This window comes from Pieris brassicae, chromosome 7 (genome assembly GCF_905147105.1).
Source record: "Pieris brassicae chromosome 7, ilPieBrab1.1, whole genome shotgun sequence".
Taxonomy (NCBI): Eukaryota; Metazoa; Arthropoda; class Insecta; order Lepidoptera; family Pieridae; genus Pieris; species Pieris brassicae.
This window is the reverse complement of record NC_059671.1, coordinates 11760951-11777445: the sequence shown is the minus strand read 5'-3', so window position 1 is coordinate 11777445 and position 16495 is coordinate 11760951. Positions and strand designations below refer to the sequence as shown.

The 16495-nt window shown below is 35.4% G+C and overlaps 2 protein-coding genes across 2 annotated transcripts; both read right to left on the bottom strand.

Annotated features, from left to right (window-relative positions):
- Positions 1 to 2980: 2980 nt before the first annotated feature.
- Positions 2981 to 5824, bottom strand: LOC123712357 (carboxypeptidase B-like). Its single transcript, XM_045665393.1, has 5 exons — positions 5760 to 5824; positions 5228 to 5437; positions 4950 to 5052; positions 4113 to 4424; positions 2981 to 3680 (listed from the first exon to the last, which is right to left on the bottom strand). Exons 1-5 carry the CDS (start codon positions 5822 to 5824, stop codon positions 3039 to 3041), a joined length of 1332 nt encoding a protein of 443 aa, XP_045521349.1. The 3' UTR covers positions 2981 to 3038.
- A 4659-nt stretch (positions 5825 to 10483) lies between these two features.
- On the bottom strand, positions 10484 to 15158 carry LOC123712552 (carboxypeptidase B-like). The gene is made up of 6 exons (XM_045665711.1): positions 15043 to 15158; positions 14278 to 14487; positions 13607 to 13706; positions 12931 to 13050; positions 11457 to 11645; positions 10484 to 11185 (listed from the first exon to the last, which is right to left on the bottom strand). The coding sequence occupies exons 1-6, from the start codon at positions 15111 to 15113 to the stop codon at positions 10583 to 10585; spliced, it is 1293 nt and encodes a 430-aa protein (XP_045521667.1). The 5' UTR covers positions 15114 to 15158; the 3' UTR covers positions 10484 to 10582.
- Positions 15159 to 16495: the final 1337 nt, after the last annotated feature.

Genomic DNA, 16495 nt, shown 5'->3' with positions numbered 1-16495 from the left:
AAACGAACTATAAATAATAATATGTATAAAAAAATGTATAAGCTAATCCAGAGGTTAATTGAATAACAATTAATATATTTAAGTAGTAGCTAATTACGAGCAGATTTTTAAATAAATTTAAAGATATCATTGGTATTGAATTCCAAAGCAGGAGAACTTTGCACAGTAATGGAGGAGTAAAAGAAATCAGTTTTATGAGTAGGTTTCAAGAATAATATTGTCTAAGGAACGCAAGTCAAAACTACTGCCAGAGAGGAACATAAAATTTTGCTTTAAGTAATCATATTCTGAAGAGGAGTAAAACAAGGAGATCTATTATCACCCAAGATATTCATAGCCGTCCTTCAAAATATTATGAAAGAACTGCGATGGGAAATTTGAGCAACCTACGTTTTGCAGACGATATAGTTTTGTTTTCAGGAACGCCAAATCAATTACAAGAAATGATAGAAGACCTAAATACTGCCAGCAAAAAAATAGGAATACAAATAAATACTTCGAAAACAAAAGTTGCAACAAATAACAACATTTATCCGATTATGCTTAACGGAACAGACATCGAGTATGTAGACAGCTATACTTATCTTGGTAAACAAGTTTCATTTAAGAAACAAAGACATGACAAAGAACTGGAGCGCCGCGTCACCACAACTTGGAAGAAGTTTTGGAGCTTAAAAGAAATCCTCAAAGGTAAGCTCCCAATTAAGTTAAAGAAAAAGGTAGTGCATTCTTGCCTGCTGCCTTGCCTTACATATGGAGCACGAACTTGGATTTTCAAAAACAAAACAAAAGCCAAAATACGTTCGTGCCAACGTGCGATAGAAAGGAGTATTCTCGGAATTAAATTACGCGACAAACATAGAAGTGAAAATATTCGCAGAAAAACCAATATTATTGATGCTGAGCAATATGCCCTTAAACTTAAATGGAGATGGGCAGGCCACGTAGCCCGTTGTACAGATGACAGATGGTCTAGAGCAGTAACAGAATGGACGGGTCCGAAAGGAAACAGGAAGAAAGGAAGACCAATAGAGCGATGGGCCGACGGGATAGAGAGGGTAGCTGGCAGAAATTGGATGACGATGGCAAAAAATAAGTAGGGTGGAAAAAGTTGGAGGAGGCCTTCTCAGGGGACAGGGGCCGCATCTTAGTAAAACTATAAATTTATCTTTTTATTTTAATCAAATGTATGTCAAAGATGTGGAATAAAGGCTTATTATTATTTATCATTATAAACATATTGTCACATTGTAAGAGAAGAAAGGAAGAATATTACAATAAAGGTAAAGAGTGGTTCCTGGGATGGAATGAGAAGCAAGGAAAGGCAGGCGAGGCTCTGGAAAGACGACAGAAGAAGGGGTAGAAAATGGTGCAGAATAGCGAATGGCCGTTGAATAAAGGGAAATTAAGATAAAGTGGTATGTGCATGTCGAAGTCTATTAATTTTTATTAATTAATTAATTTACTTTATGTTGACTAATTCCTTGGCTTTATTAACACCAGCAACAATACCTGCTCTGATATTGACATATTTAGGAGCAAGATCGAACCGATGGAAGGGTCCAGGTAAAAGATATGTAAAAGCTATCAAAAACCCCGATTAGATAGGCGTCTTCAGCACCTCCAGATGCACCATACCACAGAACCATTCTAGATTATTGGACCATTATATCTCGGAAAATGAGGTTACTCCTTTTCGGCTTTCAGATCAAGATGAGTGGATCTCTGTATTAACGGTGTTCACACAGGTAAGGAGCATAAAACATAAGCACTAACAATTTATGGTGATTACATTAGTGATTACATGATTAGATTCAATCTATCTAAGATTGAATCTTAATCACTTTGATGATGATCATTTGATGCAGAAATGATAGAAGGTTGTTATCACCTTCTGGAAATAATCGAGGATCTTATATATTTTTATTGGCCAGGATATAGGGATCTAGTTGCATCATTAATGAAATTAGGTGGGGTATTGTACGGGCCTATTAAGGGTTCTGGGAAAATTAGTGTTTAATACACTGGTAAATCACAATAAAGAAGATGGAAATAATGAAAATAAATTAGAAGATTTATTGAAGCCGTTTTTAAGTATATCGGTATCTAGAAATCGAACGAAAACGTCCAAAAAATTATCCAGAGGAACGCGTGTTGTCATTAATAAAGAGCTACAGCCACCGTCTATCTGATGGTCGTTTTGAATCAAGGCAAAGAAAGAAGAAGAGCTGTGGTTGATCCATCAAAACCGAAACCGCGAATAGTTTTGGACACTGCTCCTAAAACGAAAGGGATATTTTTGACATGTTATCTACTGGACTAGATCTGTTACAATAACTACCTGGAGTTTTGATGCACTTTCGATTGAAATGTTTCTTCGAAACAAAATACGACTGCGAATGATTACACGAAGTATTGTGAATAGTTGTGTCCAGTGCAGAATATTGCGAACAAAACTGGCACTGGTGGTGGTACCCCGGCACGAGGTATCCCTATCATCTACCGCCATTTAGTGGGGTAGACTATTTTGGCCCTTATAGCGTAGCGTAGGCCGCCATGTAAGGCTGGAGGAACCATTCGGAGGCTGGTCGGTTAAGCGCGGACGGTGCAGTCGGGGAAGAGCGCTAGCAAGCAGCGATGCTTAAAGAACGACATTCGCCGGAGGAGATGTTGCTCACTTGGCTATTAGAAGCTGGTCAACAATCGACTATTTGCTCCAGTATGGCCTTCACAAGAGGACACCGAAGCTAACCCTAATACTTTATTCTTGGAGGTCCAGCAAAAGTTCTCCAACCTGAAAGTTTTGCAAGCGCTGATTTAGATCAAGGGTGAAGGTGGTACGCCGATACAACGACCTTGCAGATATATTTTGGTCTCGCTGGACTAAATAATATTTATTTAACGTTTTTCAGTCTCGACGGGATCCAACAGGTCGAAGTGCAGACTAAGTAGCTATACTTTGTTTTATTACTCGCTTAAATAAAAGGCTGTTAAAATATCATTTATTTAATAAAAATACACAATTTTCATTATTTACTTCACACAATTGCTCTTGCTCTCTTCGCGCCTGTAGAAATTGCCTCCCAAGTTTCCTCAGCAACTGGCCTAATGTATATAGGGTCAAGATGGAACCCTTTCAGATGATCATCATTAGCAAAATCATCATCATCGTCATCATTATCATCATTATCATCATGTTCAATACCAGGTAACTCAAAAGTATAAGTCAGAGGAACTCCGATAGAATGGGCATAGTCTGCAGCAGCTCCAGATGCGCCATAACCAACTACGTGCAGGGAATTGCCGACCTTGTATCTTGGAAAGACTGGGAGGGTCTTTGCGTAAATCGCATCAGCCATTGCGATTCCTACCATATGTAAACCTAAAGCATTGTTTGAAAGACTTCCATCATGACCCCAAGGGTACATAATCATGCTTCCGTAACTATGTAGTGTGATATATAAAATCAGTCTGCTCAAGTTCTCGTTAAGCACATCCCGAACGATCCTTGTCTCGTTTTCTGAGAAGGGTTTAGATCCTCCGTAGATGTCTGCGCAGTTGTGGTCGCTGGTTCCTACGATACCCCAGTGGATATCAAAGTTCCGGTTTCCATCGACTCCGCGACATAGAAAGCTTATTAGGTTTTGATCAATGGAACGTGTTTTGCGCCAGAATCGCTCCTAAAAATGTTAATTTAATTTTTCGTCTATAACCAATGTTTAATAAACACATTTTTACCGCGTTATCTACATAGTACTGAAGTATATTGCTGACTGCATAATTAACATAATTTATAGATTTTTGTGACAGAAATATGTTTTTTATTAATATAGACCAGGTAGTAAACAGGCAGGAGCCTCACCTGATGTTAAGCGATACCACCGACCCTCTTAATGCCGGGGCTCACGATTGCGTTGACGGTATTGTGCTTAATTAAGAATTGGTACACACTTTTCTTGAAATAACTACGAATTGGTTCGGAAATCGTTCAGTCGGCAGCTGGTTGCACATAATGGCATTATTAATGAGAAGGTCATTCACCTTCTGTACCTAGATTTAAAAGTTATTGGCGCTCTGTTAGGTTCACCTGTCTTACTTATGTTTTATCTTACATTTGTATGAGAATATTCATATCCATCTGGGTTAGACACAGGCATGATAATCCAGTCAAAGTTGTCCAAAAGATCTGTATCAGTTCTGTTTTCGACCAGCTTGTGGATTGCATAAACAGCAGCTGGTGGGGTGATCCATTCCCTGGCGTGAATAGTCGCATCGACAAAAATGACGGATTTTGACCTATCTTCGAAGTTGGTGGAAGAAATTTTCAAGTACTTGATAGGACGGCCCTCGAAGGATCTTCCAGCTGTTACTAGCTTGACAATATTGGGGTAGTTTGCGGCTACCTCATCCATGTAATTGTAGATCTGAAAACGAATTTTCAGGATTGCAGTCCTTGCTCCTGTCTATGTCATATTTAAAATAAGTGTGCCATTAGCTTTCGTTAACCTTTGACTACCGTTTGGATGCAAGACTGTTTGCGTAATACTTAGTTTTAAAACGCTTCCTTTTTTAAGTAATTCAGCCAAGTCTTTGCTTTTGTATCGCCTATAATATTTTTTGGTTATAAACATCACACATACAGATACGTGATTTTGATTAAATTTTAGTTAATAGGTATCTTTAAATAGGCATCTCCGTTTCAATGAGTTGCTATAGAAATATCAAAAACCTACGGCATTTCACCATTATTCCATAAGATTACTTCAAAAGTTAATACTGTGCTAATGCGATACAATTTTAGAATGTGTCTACAACGTTAGAATGAAGAAAAAGTTGAGAATTCATTTCTTACTCAAATGGATCGGAATAGATTTCAATAGATAATCACTGTCCTATTTAAACGTCTGTTCAAAATGCCTAGGTTAACTTAAAACTAATATATAACTTACGGCGTCCAATCGTAGATAATTTTCGTAAGGTTTTTCTGGTGTGCTTCTAGCTCGGACCTCTGCATGCCTTGCTTCAATAAGCTCATCTTCAATATCGAGCTGGCTGTGTACAAAAAATAATAAAGTCTAATAATATATAACTTAAATACTCCTGTGGGTGTATCCCTTCATTTGTATCAGCACTATTGATAAAACATCGGTATTGGTTTTCCTCGTCATGTGGTGTGATTAAAAAAATATTAAAATTTTTAATAATATTACTAATTTAAAAATCTTACGATTTGATATCTTCACTATGAACTCTATGAGATATTTCTTCATTCGCCAGAACATTAAGGAATTCTTCTTGGTATCGAGGTTTCACCAACGCTACACCTTCACGGTCTACTCTTGGTCTGACGAAGTAATCTACGTCTAACTTGCTCTCCAGAGAACCCAAGATCGACAGCTGTTCTTGCGAAGCTGGAGCCACGTAGTATGACTTCCATCTATAATGTGATATTAGTAAAATACTTAAAAACTTGGATATGATTGCAATTTTCCGTTTGAGAAGCGTACATGGCGGACACCATGTGGATTCCCGGCAAAACGATATTGCTTAAGATACTATCAACGAAATAAACTCGAACGGAAATGCCCCATAATGGAAATGTAGAGATGTTAATACACTTATATTTATTAAACATCAGGCAGTCCTGTCCTAGTAAGACATGGGGCAAAACCATTTGTATGAAATTATACTATTTCTTGATAAAATTAACCGACTCCAAAAACACAAAAGTCCAACTGTTTATTTTAATAGTTACGTACCCAGAGTATATTTCATGTTTGGCAAATGCCACTGCGCACAAAGAGACTACTATCCATTCCCTCATTTTGGAAAGAACTGCTAAATCGATTATTAAGTATTACTTACGAAGGATAGGCCTTAATCTATAATTACTTTAATTAAATTAATCTTCTTATCTAAATTAAAGAGAACTGCTTCAGTTTTATATTTATTGTATACCTAGAATAACACTTCCAAGAATTTAAGGATTTTATCTTTATTTCCAAGGATATCAGAGACTTGATTGCACTTTATTATATATATATATATATATATATATATATATTAGAAACCATTGATTCATTTTGTTTGCGTAATTTAAAAATGTGGTGAAATGGAACAAACAGGCAGAACACATTGTAAGGAAAAAATGGACAATGAAAGAACAGAGTGGTTCCAGGGATGGAATGAAAAGCAAGGAAAGGCAGATGAAGCGCAGGGAAGACGACATAAGAATGGTAGTGACGGACAGATCAACATGGCTACATCTGGAGGAGGCCTTTGTCGAGTGACAAGCTCGACGGCTATAATAGTAATGCATACAAAATACCCTAGACTAAATACAACATTAGGCTTATTTTATTTTATAACCCTCACAAATAAGTCTGCCTATAAATGAAAAACGCATTAAAGGTCTAAAACATATTAGGGTAAGATTTAAAGTCGACACTTAATTGTAGATATGACTCGCATTTACAAATCGTATCTAGAAATAATTAAATAATCGTTTTTTTAAGTTAAGTATGTTTTAAATACGTACTTGCACGTGCATGTCAGTCTATTAAATACTTACCTAATAAATTGTATAAGCTTTCTTTAATTAAACAATTTTATTTAGTGGTGACTATTTTCCCTGGTTTTCTTAGCATCAGCAAATTTTGAATCGAGATCGACCCCTTGGTAGAGTCCAGGTAAATCATATGTAAAAGTTAAAGAAACTCCGATTGAATGAGCGTAGTCTTCAGCACCTGCAGATGCACCATACCACAGGACCATTCTAGATTGGTGCCTACGACATATCTCGGAAAATGAGGCAACTTATTTTGGTATATTATGACATCAACCATGGACTCCCTTCAGTAGAAGTTGTCATGCATTTTTTGATAAGCTGCCATCATGACCCCAATAATATAAGATCATACTGCCGAAAGATACATTGTAATTCTATCCAGGTACGCATATAGGATGTCTTTCATAATTCTGGTTCCAATTGCAGAATATACTTTCGAGCCTCCATAATTAATGGCGCAGGGATTGGTACTTGGCGCGTATATGATCACTCTTTGTATTTGTATATTCACACTTTTTACACACTATATACGTGCTAATGATGATATAAATAAATAAAAAATCTGCGTTTACTTCACAAGATGTTAACGACATGATCGATGATGACAGAATTGCCATCTAAAGTTCTAATATGTTAATACTAAACGAATACATCGACCAATAGCGTGTATATTTTCTCGGTCTCTCTTTATCGGTCTCAATCGCTCTCTCCCTTTTCTTCGATAAAAGCGCACATCGTGACGTTTCCGTCAAAATTTTACCCTCATGCTCCTAAAGAAGTTTCACTTCAATAAATCTTAATATATATAAATCTCCTGTCACGATGTTCTTCTGACAAACATCGTGACATCTACTTAACCGATTTTAAATTAAATTGGCACACCGTGAGCAGTCTGGTCCAACTTAAGAGATAGGATAGCTTAGATCTTCAATTATAATCGCAATTTTATTTTATTGCAAATTATTTGTCTATAATTAATTGACAGTCACAATTATCTGTTAAGTCCAAAAGATTCTAACAGATGTCGATACTTTTTGACTGGATTGAGTAAGTAATCAATAGATGGCACTACTATGGTAAACCGACAAACGTGCCATATAAGCTACAATTCAATATCATGATTACCACGTGTTATCGAGGCTAAAGTATAAATTAAATGTATTTTGTAGTAAACGAAATACCGTGAAATTCAATTATTTCTACTTTTTCAATTTTTGGTGTTAGCATAGCCAACCACGTGTTACTTAGACCGAAGTGTAAATAAAATTTAAATTATAGTGACGATAATACAGTTAAATTATTCTTTCATGTCGCGGTATTAATGGTAACTAAAACCACATTAAGGAGAAACGAAGTTTAATAAAGTTTAAAGAAGTTTAATGAGCAAATGATGATTTATTTTTGGGCAAGTACATACTTCCTACACCTACACCTACACGCTACCTCACGATGGTTCCTTCATCGCAAATTTTATGTAGGTATAACCCCTAGATGGGCAGAGGGTGTCCACACGGAGTCTCTATCGCGTTCTGTCTTAAGCCTCGTGTTTCAACTCGTTCCCAGTCTTTCCGGCTCTCTTTGCCTCGTCTGCAACTGTACAGTTTATACTGTAGGGATAAGTGAAGTAAGTTACATATTTCAAGTATTTATACAATCAGCACAGAACAACACAGAACTTGTGAACGGTTATATGAACCTAGTCCAGCCATAACCCACACAAATTCTTTCCGAAATGGCCACCTTTGGTTTTTATACAGGCCTTTAATCTGTTTGGCCACGAATCTACGGATTTACAGACTGTCTCCAAGTGTAATTTCGCCACTGCTTGTTCGAAAGATTTTTAAGAGACTCAATGTTGCCGTTTCATTTAAAGCAGGCAACGTTCTCTAAAACTACGTCTTGTATATCGACGATAAGCACCGAGTTTCAGGCCTTGTTTCATACGACGCGTCCTAGCGGGAATTTTCATTACTTGCGATAAGATTGTAAGATGACCGACCGCTCCATACCCACTTTGTGCAAGGCACTGCAATCCTATTTCTTTAACACCCCATGCAATATTGTAATTTGATAAGGAACACAAAAAACGAAATGGCGCAAAATCGAAGAAGTTTTTAAAATATTATACGTAGTCGGTCCCAAAGTTCTGTCATAAATCGAAATAATGAGAAAAACCAAAGTACAGATCAGTTTTGAATTGAGTGATATATCAATTTATAGCACATTAATTAAGGAATAGAAATAGCATGAAATGTCCTCCCCTATTTTTAATACAGGGCCTTAAGCGCCTTGGCCAGTCGTCTATCGCAGCACGCACCACATTCATATCGATTTCAGTGACTGCTTTTTTTAAAGATGACCTACCAAATTTTATAGTCCAAAGGATTAAGGTCCGGTCTGGAGGAAGGCCAATCCTCATGTCTAATTAAGTGTGCAGGCGCAGAGTCCTGCTGGAACACGAAGTGATGTCCCGCAAATTGCGTGCTGGGCAGGTCTTTGACAAGCCGATCCAAAACCGTCCTTGGTACACTTTTGCACCGGTTTTGACCCCCTTTTCGCAAATGAGGTTCATTTGTCCAGTTGGTCCGTAATAGGACACTCCCAACCAGACCATTACTAATGGTGGATGATGTCTATGTTGCACCCACGTAATTTTTTTTTTCGATAATGAGAATTTTTTTTCACGTACCGCTTTCACAACACCCGCGATCTCTTAAGCCTGATTGCTTTTAGATGAGCATTAAGTAAGTGCCCACTCTTTATTTTGTATGCTCGTAGACCAAGATCTACATTTAAAACCTTTTTTACTATTTTCCTACTGACACCCATCTACAATGCCATCAACTTCTATTTTCTTCTATATTCGAAATTCAAAATAATTAAAGTTTTTTTGTAACAGTTTTTAGTCCTGGACCAGTTATATATTAGATATATATTAGTAGGTTATTTAAAATTACTTTCCCAGCAAGTTCATCATTAAAAACTTACCTTACTAATCAGTAATAATGTACTGTCCATTAATTTATTTAGATTATGAGATCGAATGAAATTAAACATGAATATATAGTGATGAACACTTTTATTTAATTGGTTTATCATAAGTGTTCGAATAGCAGTAGTGACTGTTATTCCTCTCTTTACCTTCAACTTCTTGTATAGTAAAGAGGGGACAAACGAGCCAAAAAATGGAATCATCGTTATAGGGTTGTGATTTATGTGAACACAAGTTATACCTAGAACTAATTTAATATTGTATATTTGGAAATGTATTTGTATGTAGTTATTTCTATCCGGTACTATAGAACTATTGTGTGTTGAACTACAATTTTATTTGCGCTGCGGCTAACTTCACAGACACAGCGTTACCGGCCTTTTAAAAATTGGTACATTCAGTTCTTGAAATCGAATTGGTTTGAAAATATTTTATAGCTCTACATAGGTGTGGAGCGCAGTAAAAATTGCTATAAGATAGCCATTGTGGTGTCAAAATCTAACTATTCGATACCCCACACTAAGCGTAGAAGAAATAGTTGTTTAAACTTTTAGGTTCCAAAAATATACACTGCATATACGCCCTTACGTATAAAAATATGTTATAATCAGCATTAATTTATACACCTTCTATTAATTGTCAATTTTGTCTTCAAACACACTGAGTTGTCTGATAATATAAACGACTCTCTAACACTCGTTGCTTACGTACAAAAACACTATAGTTAATTTACTCATTCCTTAAAAAATCACCTTTATTCCAAGCATTTAAATAGTACTGATTTATACAAATTTAAATATAAATTTAAATTGATATGATAGTTTATTTATATAAATACCTACAGTATTTTTGCCTTTTAAGGGATCAATCGCCCACTTACGAATTTTGTTAAAAATGTGATTAAATTAATGGTAAATTGTATGGACATTGGAGAATTATTTATTTTATTTTTTTCTTCTTTTACAATCGATCGCTATGTCAAACACAAGTTGTAAAGGAATAAACAAATAAACAGAATTAAATTATCGAGCCATAGCTGCGTAACGCCTTTCGATCAGATAACGGGCTCCAGCTTTAATACCTTCCCAAGTCTCCATACCAGCTTGGTGAATGAAGGCAGGGTCTACCAGGAAACCGTTCAATGTATTTTGGTTCCTATAAGCAGGCATTTCATAGGTGTATGAAAGCAGGTTTCCTAGAGACTGGACGTAGTCGCTGGAACCACCTGATGCACCATAGTTGAGTAGGTCAACTATATTTCCTACTCTGTAGTTTCTATTATCTCTCCATTTAACAGCGTCAATTTGCTGAGCCATTCTGACTCCAACCATGTTAAGGGTGAGAGCGTTTGGAGGGAGCTGTCTGTTTCCAAATCCATAGAGGATCATGCTGCCGAAACTGTGTAGGTCAATAAAAAGCTCTAAGCGGTTTCTGACTTCATTTAGGACGTTCCTAACAGCCGCTGTTTCTGGTTCGGAGAAGGGTCCAGTACCGTGGAATGTGTCACTGCAGGGAGAAGAGCTGGAAGATGTTCCCCACTGGTGGTCGAAGTTCCTGTTCAAGTCGACACCAGGACAGAAGGACCATCCGGAATTTTGGCGACGGTTCTTACGCCACATGCGGGTCTGAAAGAATACAAAATTAACATACAAATAAAATAAATTGTGGTAAATACACAAATCACGTTTCTTAAACTAAGGAAAGTTTATTTTAATAGTTACAGATAATTTGGTAAATAAAAAGGAACCATAACTTGAGAGTTCCATAACTTATGTCGTCTAAAGGTTCGATTTCTAGAAAATGAAGTGGCTTTCAATTAACCTAGATGACCTAGTAATAATGTATAGTTAACCTATGAATAATCTTTAATTAAATACGACTGCTTGTGTTACTTACATTTGTGTGAGTGAATTCATAGCCATCAGGATTGGCAATAGGCATGATAATCCAGTCAATGTTGTTCACCAGGCTTCGGTCTTGCACGTCTATGACAAGTTTCTCAATGGCGTACAGAGTACCGGGAAGGGTGACCCACTCACGAGCATGCAGCAAAGACATCAAGAACACGACGGGCTTGTTTCTGGACTGAATTAAAAAAAAAACTTGTGTTTACACTATCCAATGGATAAATGTCATGATATTGTTATTATAATATTCAACATGGTATTAAAATAGTTTGTATTGTTTAGTTCTGTCTTAATTAAAGAATACATTTTACGTTTTGTTTATGAGTATTAAAATCATTAATTGTTTTACACTGTAGTCATTAAATGTTATCAATGTCTATTTTTCCACAATACAGGGTTGTGTCTAGTTAAGTGTCCCACTACTAGCGTCTGTATGATTGGTTTCCCATATAATTGCGTCGTTTTTTAATAAATAAAACTATGTCAAAACCTGTTTTCATACTCTGTTCTACCTACAAAATGTTCTTACGTAATTTAGTATGAAATGTATTTATAAGATATTGTAACGATTGGCTCAGTGTATTGTTTTTCAAAACTATTAACAATCTAGACTATTGAATAAAGGAGTGATGATATTGTCATTAGTTACATATTAGACATTTACCGATATATAATTTAAAATTTTATTTTATTTATGATTTAACGATTTACTGCACAATAGTACGCGGTAGCTTTACAAAATATGTATTCAAAATGTAGTGCCAGAACTTTACATTTATAAAGTAACGATTATAACGCATATAATTTATTTATCCAAGCTTAATCATTAGCGATTTAAATTAATCCCATCGCATGTTATCGTATTAAAATTATCACCTGTAACATAGAAACGTTTTCTTTGATAGCGAAGTCGTAATTACTTTTTTTGTATGTATTATATGTAGGTATTCTAAATGTGTTTATCAAAAGAAATAAAATGTATTATATTGAATTTCAAAAAGTTTTGTGGACTTCTGTATTGAAATATGTTACGATTTTTTTAAACATTTAATTATATGCAAATTGTAAAAAGCATAGTTGTTTATTGACACACCTGAGTTGACTATCAATATAATTGATAGCGTCTAACCACGGGATAGATTCAGGTAAAACGGATAATCGTTCCTGTATAGAAGGCATATAATGGTAATATAAGTTGGTTTGCTTGGTTTCTATAACCATAACAATTATCCAAAGTTATATGGTACAAGGTTTACAATGATTTACACGGACTTTACTTGACTTCTGTATTTCCAACATTATTATTATACGTTTATATAAACTTGGTAATACCACCAACTTACCTCTTAACTTCGCTTTGAGTTTCTAAATACATATTTATTTTTTTATATGGAACATATTCGATTGTTTAAAATTAACATAGCATTGTTTTAACTTGTCTGTGGGATATTATTTTTAATTACCTGGAAGTTGTCTGACGATATTCTCAAGTAGGTGATGTCACGGCCCTCCACAGTTTTTCCTGCGCTAGCGATTTGGACATTTGGGTAGGAGTTTGCAACTGTTTGTAGGTAGTTGTTTACCTGTAAATTATATACATTTATGATTAATCGCAATCGAGATCTAGAAAACCCCGATTTTGTGAATTACACAGACATCAGAAATATGTTATGCAATAAAAGGAAAATGCATTTAAAGACGTAGTTACTCGTAAATAGTGTTTAAAACAATTATTAGAGGGCAGATATACGAAATTCCCTTTTTTGTCGTCATCAACACTGTTACATCATTATAGTTCCATCCTGATACTTAACATAATAAATGAAATAATAACTAATAAGTTTTAGTTCACATAACCGCCACGCCGCCGGTTCTTCTTTCCGCACAGACTAGCTCTGTCTTAGTGTCCGATGTCATGTGTTTGTATTAATTACGTTAATATACATTACATTCCAAAGGTTTCAATGATGTTCATGCCCTTTCATTCATTGAATAAACTTGTGTTGTATTATGTTATTGGCTATCGGGCAATCAATTGACCGTCACAGCAGGTTGTCTTCATAATATGACTTATAAGTAATTATTTAATTATTCAAACTCTGAAGTTGACTTTAAAAACTCTTTAATTCGGATACCTACAACATCGTATCTGTGAATAACATCATACGGTAGAGCTGGACTTGATCTGTTGCTTCTCGCAGCTGCTGCGGACAGCAGTTGATCTTCAAGGTCTAATTGTCTGGGAGAAAATTGTTTTAGCTTTAGTGTGACATTTAGTTTATTACTCAAATAATTATAATTAAAAATATACGTATGAGCAACAAATTTTAGTTGATTATAATTTGGGACCATTATTTTATCAAGGATTAGTTTAATACATCATTTAAAATAAAACTTATTGAAAGCCTCTTCGGGCCATTTATTTTGATTTCTTTTGTAAGTCTAATGACAAATACTTCAATTTAAAATCTATATACTGTTGTATATTATATAATAAAATATAAATAAATCCTAAATTCTTCCCACACTTAGATTGCATCCGTTTCTGCAATCTTTTTATTTTATAGACAAGTAGGTTATAAACCTACTGTGTATTAATTACAAGTTTTGCGTTTGAGACATGGTGGTTTCTTACGATGTTTGCCTTCCCCGTACAAGCAAGTGCTTTTAGAAGGTACACAATAACGCACGACCGTGGAAAAGGGTTGCACGCCCAAGGCACTTGAAAAACACTGTTTTTTTTTGTTTTTCCATCGTAAGTGAATTTTATTCTTAACAAAAAATATAACGGAATCCATAAGTTGACTTACTCCTTAATGTTGTCACACTTGACTTCATAAGCGATGTTCGCTCTGATCATCTCCTTCTGGAAATCCTCTTTCAGGTCTCCTGGGACTAGAATCAAGCTATCCTGTCCAGTAATTGTGGGGTGCCACTTGTCCAAGAAGAAACGCTGTACCACTTCATTTAAGAATGATCCTTGGTTTTCGTTTGAAACTCTAACTTCATACAGAGCGTGCCTGTAACACAATATTGTTAGTAAAAAATAACTCAAATTCCAATTCAAAATCATTTATTCAATCAGGTAACACAGTATACGCTTATGAACGTCATAAAGAAATACATATTCTAATGCTTTTAATTTTACATTTACTACCAGTTTTCAAATCAAGGGCGTAGAACAGACGAGACGAACTGGCAATAATCTCTCTGCCACTCTTTTTAAACGCAAAGTTTTTTGTTTTACAAAATGTTACAAAAAGCTGCATCATTACATGATCTTCCACATGACATCTTTAAGTAATTCATAATAAGAAATAAAAATCAAAGATTTGTCCTCTATCAGCGGTCGGCATGGTGAAATAGGAGCACGCATTTATATTATCGTGGAAACAACAAGCATATACTAATAACTAACATCACTGCATGCACAAATTCAAGTCCGACCAGTCACTACAAATATAACCCGTTGACGAGTATTCTCTGATTATTTTTAGTATTTATTGGTAATATTAATTTTCAACAGATACATGGCTTACCATTATTTAAATTATTAACTGGATAAAGGTACTCACCCCAAGTATTCCTCATGTTTAGAAAGAACTAAACAAGGGGACAGTAGGAAAAGAAGAAATATCTTATACATTTTGACCAATTTGATTTTGGTCTGTGAACTGTGATACTATCACTAAACCTGCAAATATATCAACATTATTATCTATATTCCCTTACGATTAAATTATTTAATCTGCACCGAATTAATGAAATGATAACGGGTTTTTAGATAGCTTTAGTAGAAGATTAGTTAATGAAGTAATTAAACTAAATTACTAAGTACAGACTTCAGCAATACTCAACTTATTGGATATCCAGATATCATTTCTTCACTCCTGATACCAAAAAAAAAATCAACTTTATTGCAACTGAATTCTGTCATTGAATTTTTTGCCACATATTATATTATAAAACACTGACTGCTGTGTACTTGTTTGTCGTATATCTTATAGGAGTTATAGTAATAAAATAAATCAATAGCGCTACAACCTTTTCAGGCCTGGGCCTCAGATTTTTGTATCTGTTTCATGATCATTTGTAAATCTAATAGGCAAGCAGGTGATCAGCCTTGTGTGCCTGATGCACGCTGTTGACTTTTTGGGTCTAAGGCAAGCCGGTTTAATCACGATATTTTCCTTCACCGTTCATGCTAATGTTAAAGGCACACATAGAAAGAAAATCCATTGGTGCACAGCCGGGGATCGAACGTACGACCTCAGGGATGAGAGTCGCAAGCTGAAGCCACTAGGGCAACAGTGCTTCGCTAGGAATTATAGTAGTACCGAATAATCTAATAGATGAAGAGATGAGAAATGTGCTCGACTCATATAAAAGAAAAAAAGATAAATTTTTAAACACTGCAAATATCAGAAAAATTAAATAAACGTCTTCTAGTCGAGCGCTTTTTTCAAGATGACATAAAAAAACGAGTTGAGCATGACTTACACACCCGAGCGGTAATGTAAGTTAGGCTCTGTACATGGAGAGTAACAATGAGATTACGTTAAGGAATTTGCTACCACGGCTAATAAATGGACTGTTATTAGTTCAGTTATTAGATAGCCTAACGTTAACCAATATAAAAAGTAAGTTGAAAAACTACTTTTATATGTATTTGAATGTCTTGAACAAGACACCGAGATGAAATTTTGGGCCTCATTATCAGCGCCCCGGATATAGAAAAGATATATACAAGAATCTTGGGTTCGTTATTGGAAATTACAGTATCGCAGGAACGCATTGTAAAATAAAAAATTCTGACAGCATTGTGGTATCTAGTTTATATCGATTAAGACGCTATAAAAATCCTTATTCGTTATGTAATTTCATTTGTGATTGCATATTATTAACGGTCGACCTGTAACATCGTTTATCATCCATTTTAGGGAAGCCAGAGGCCATTTGGTGAAGTCGTTTTAGGTTTAAAATGCCGGTTACATGGTTTTGCGATCACGAAAAACGGATCGGCGCTGT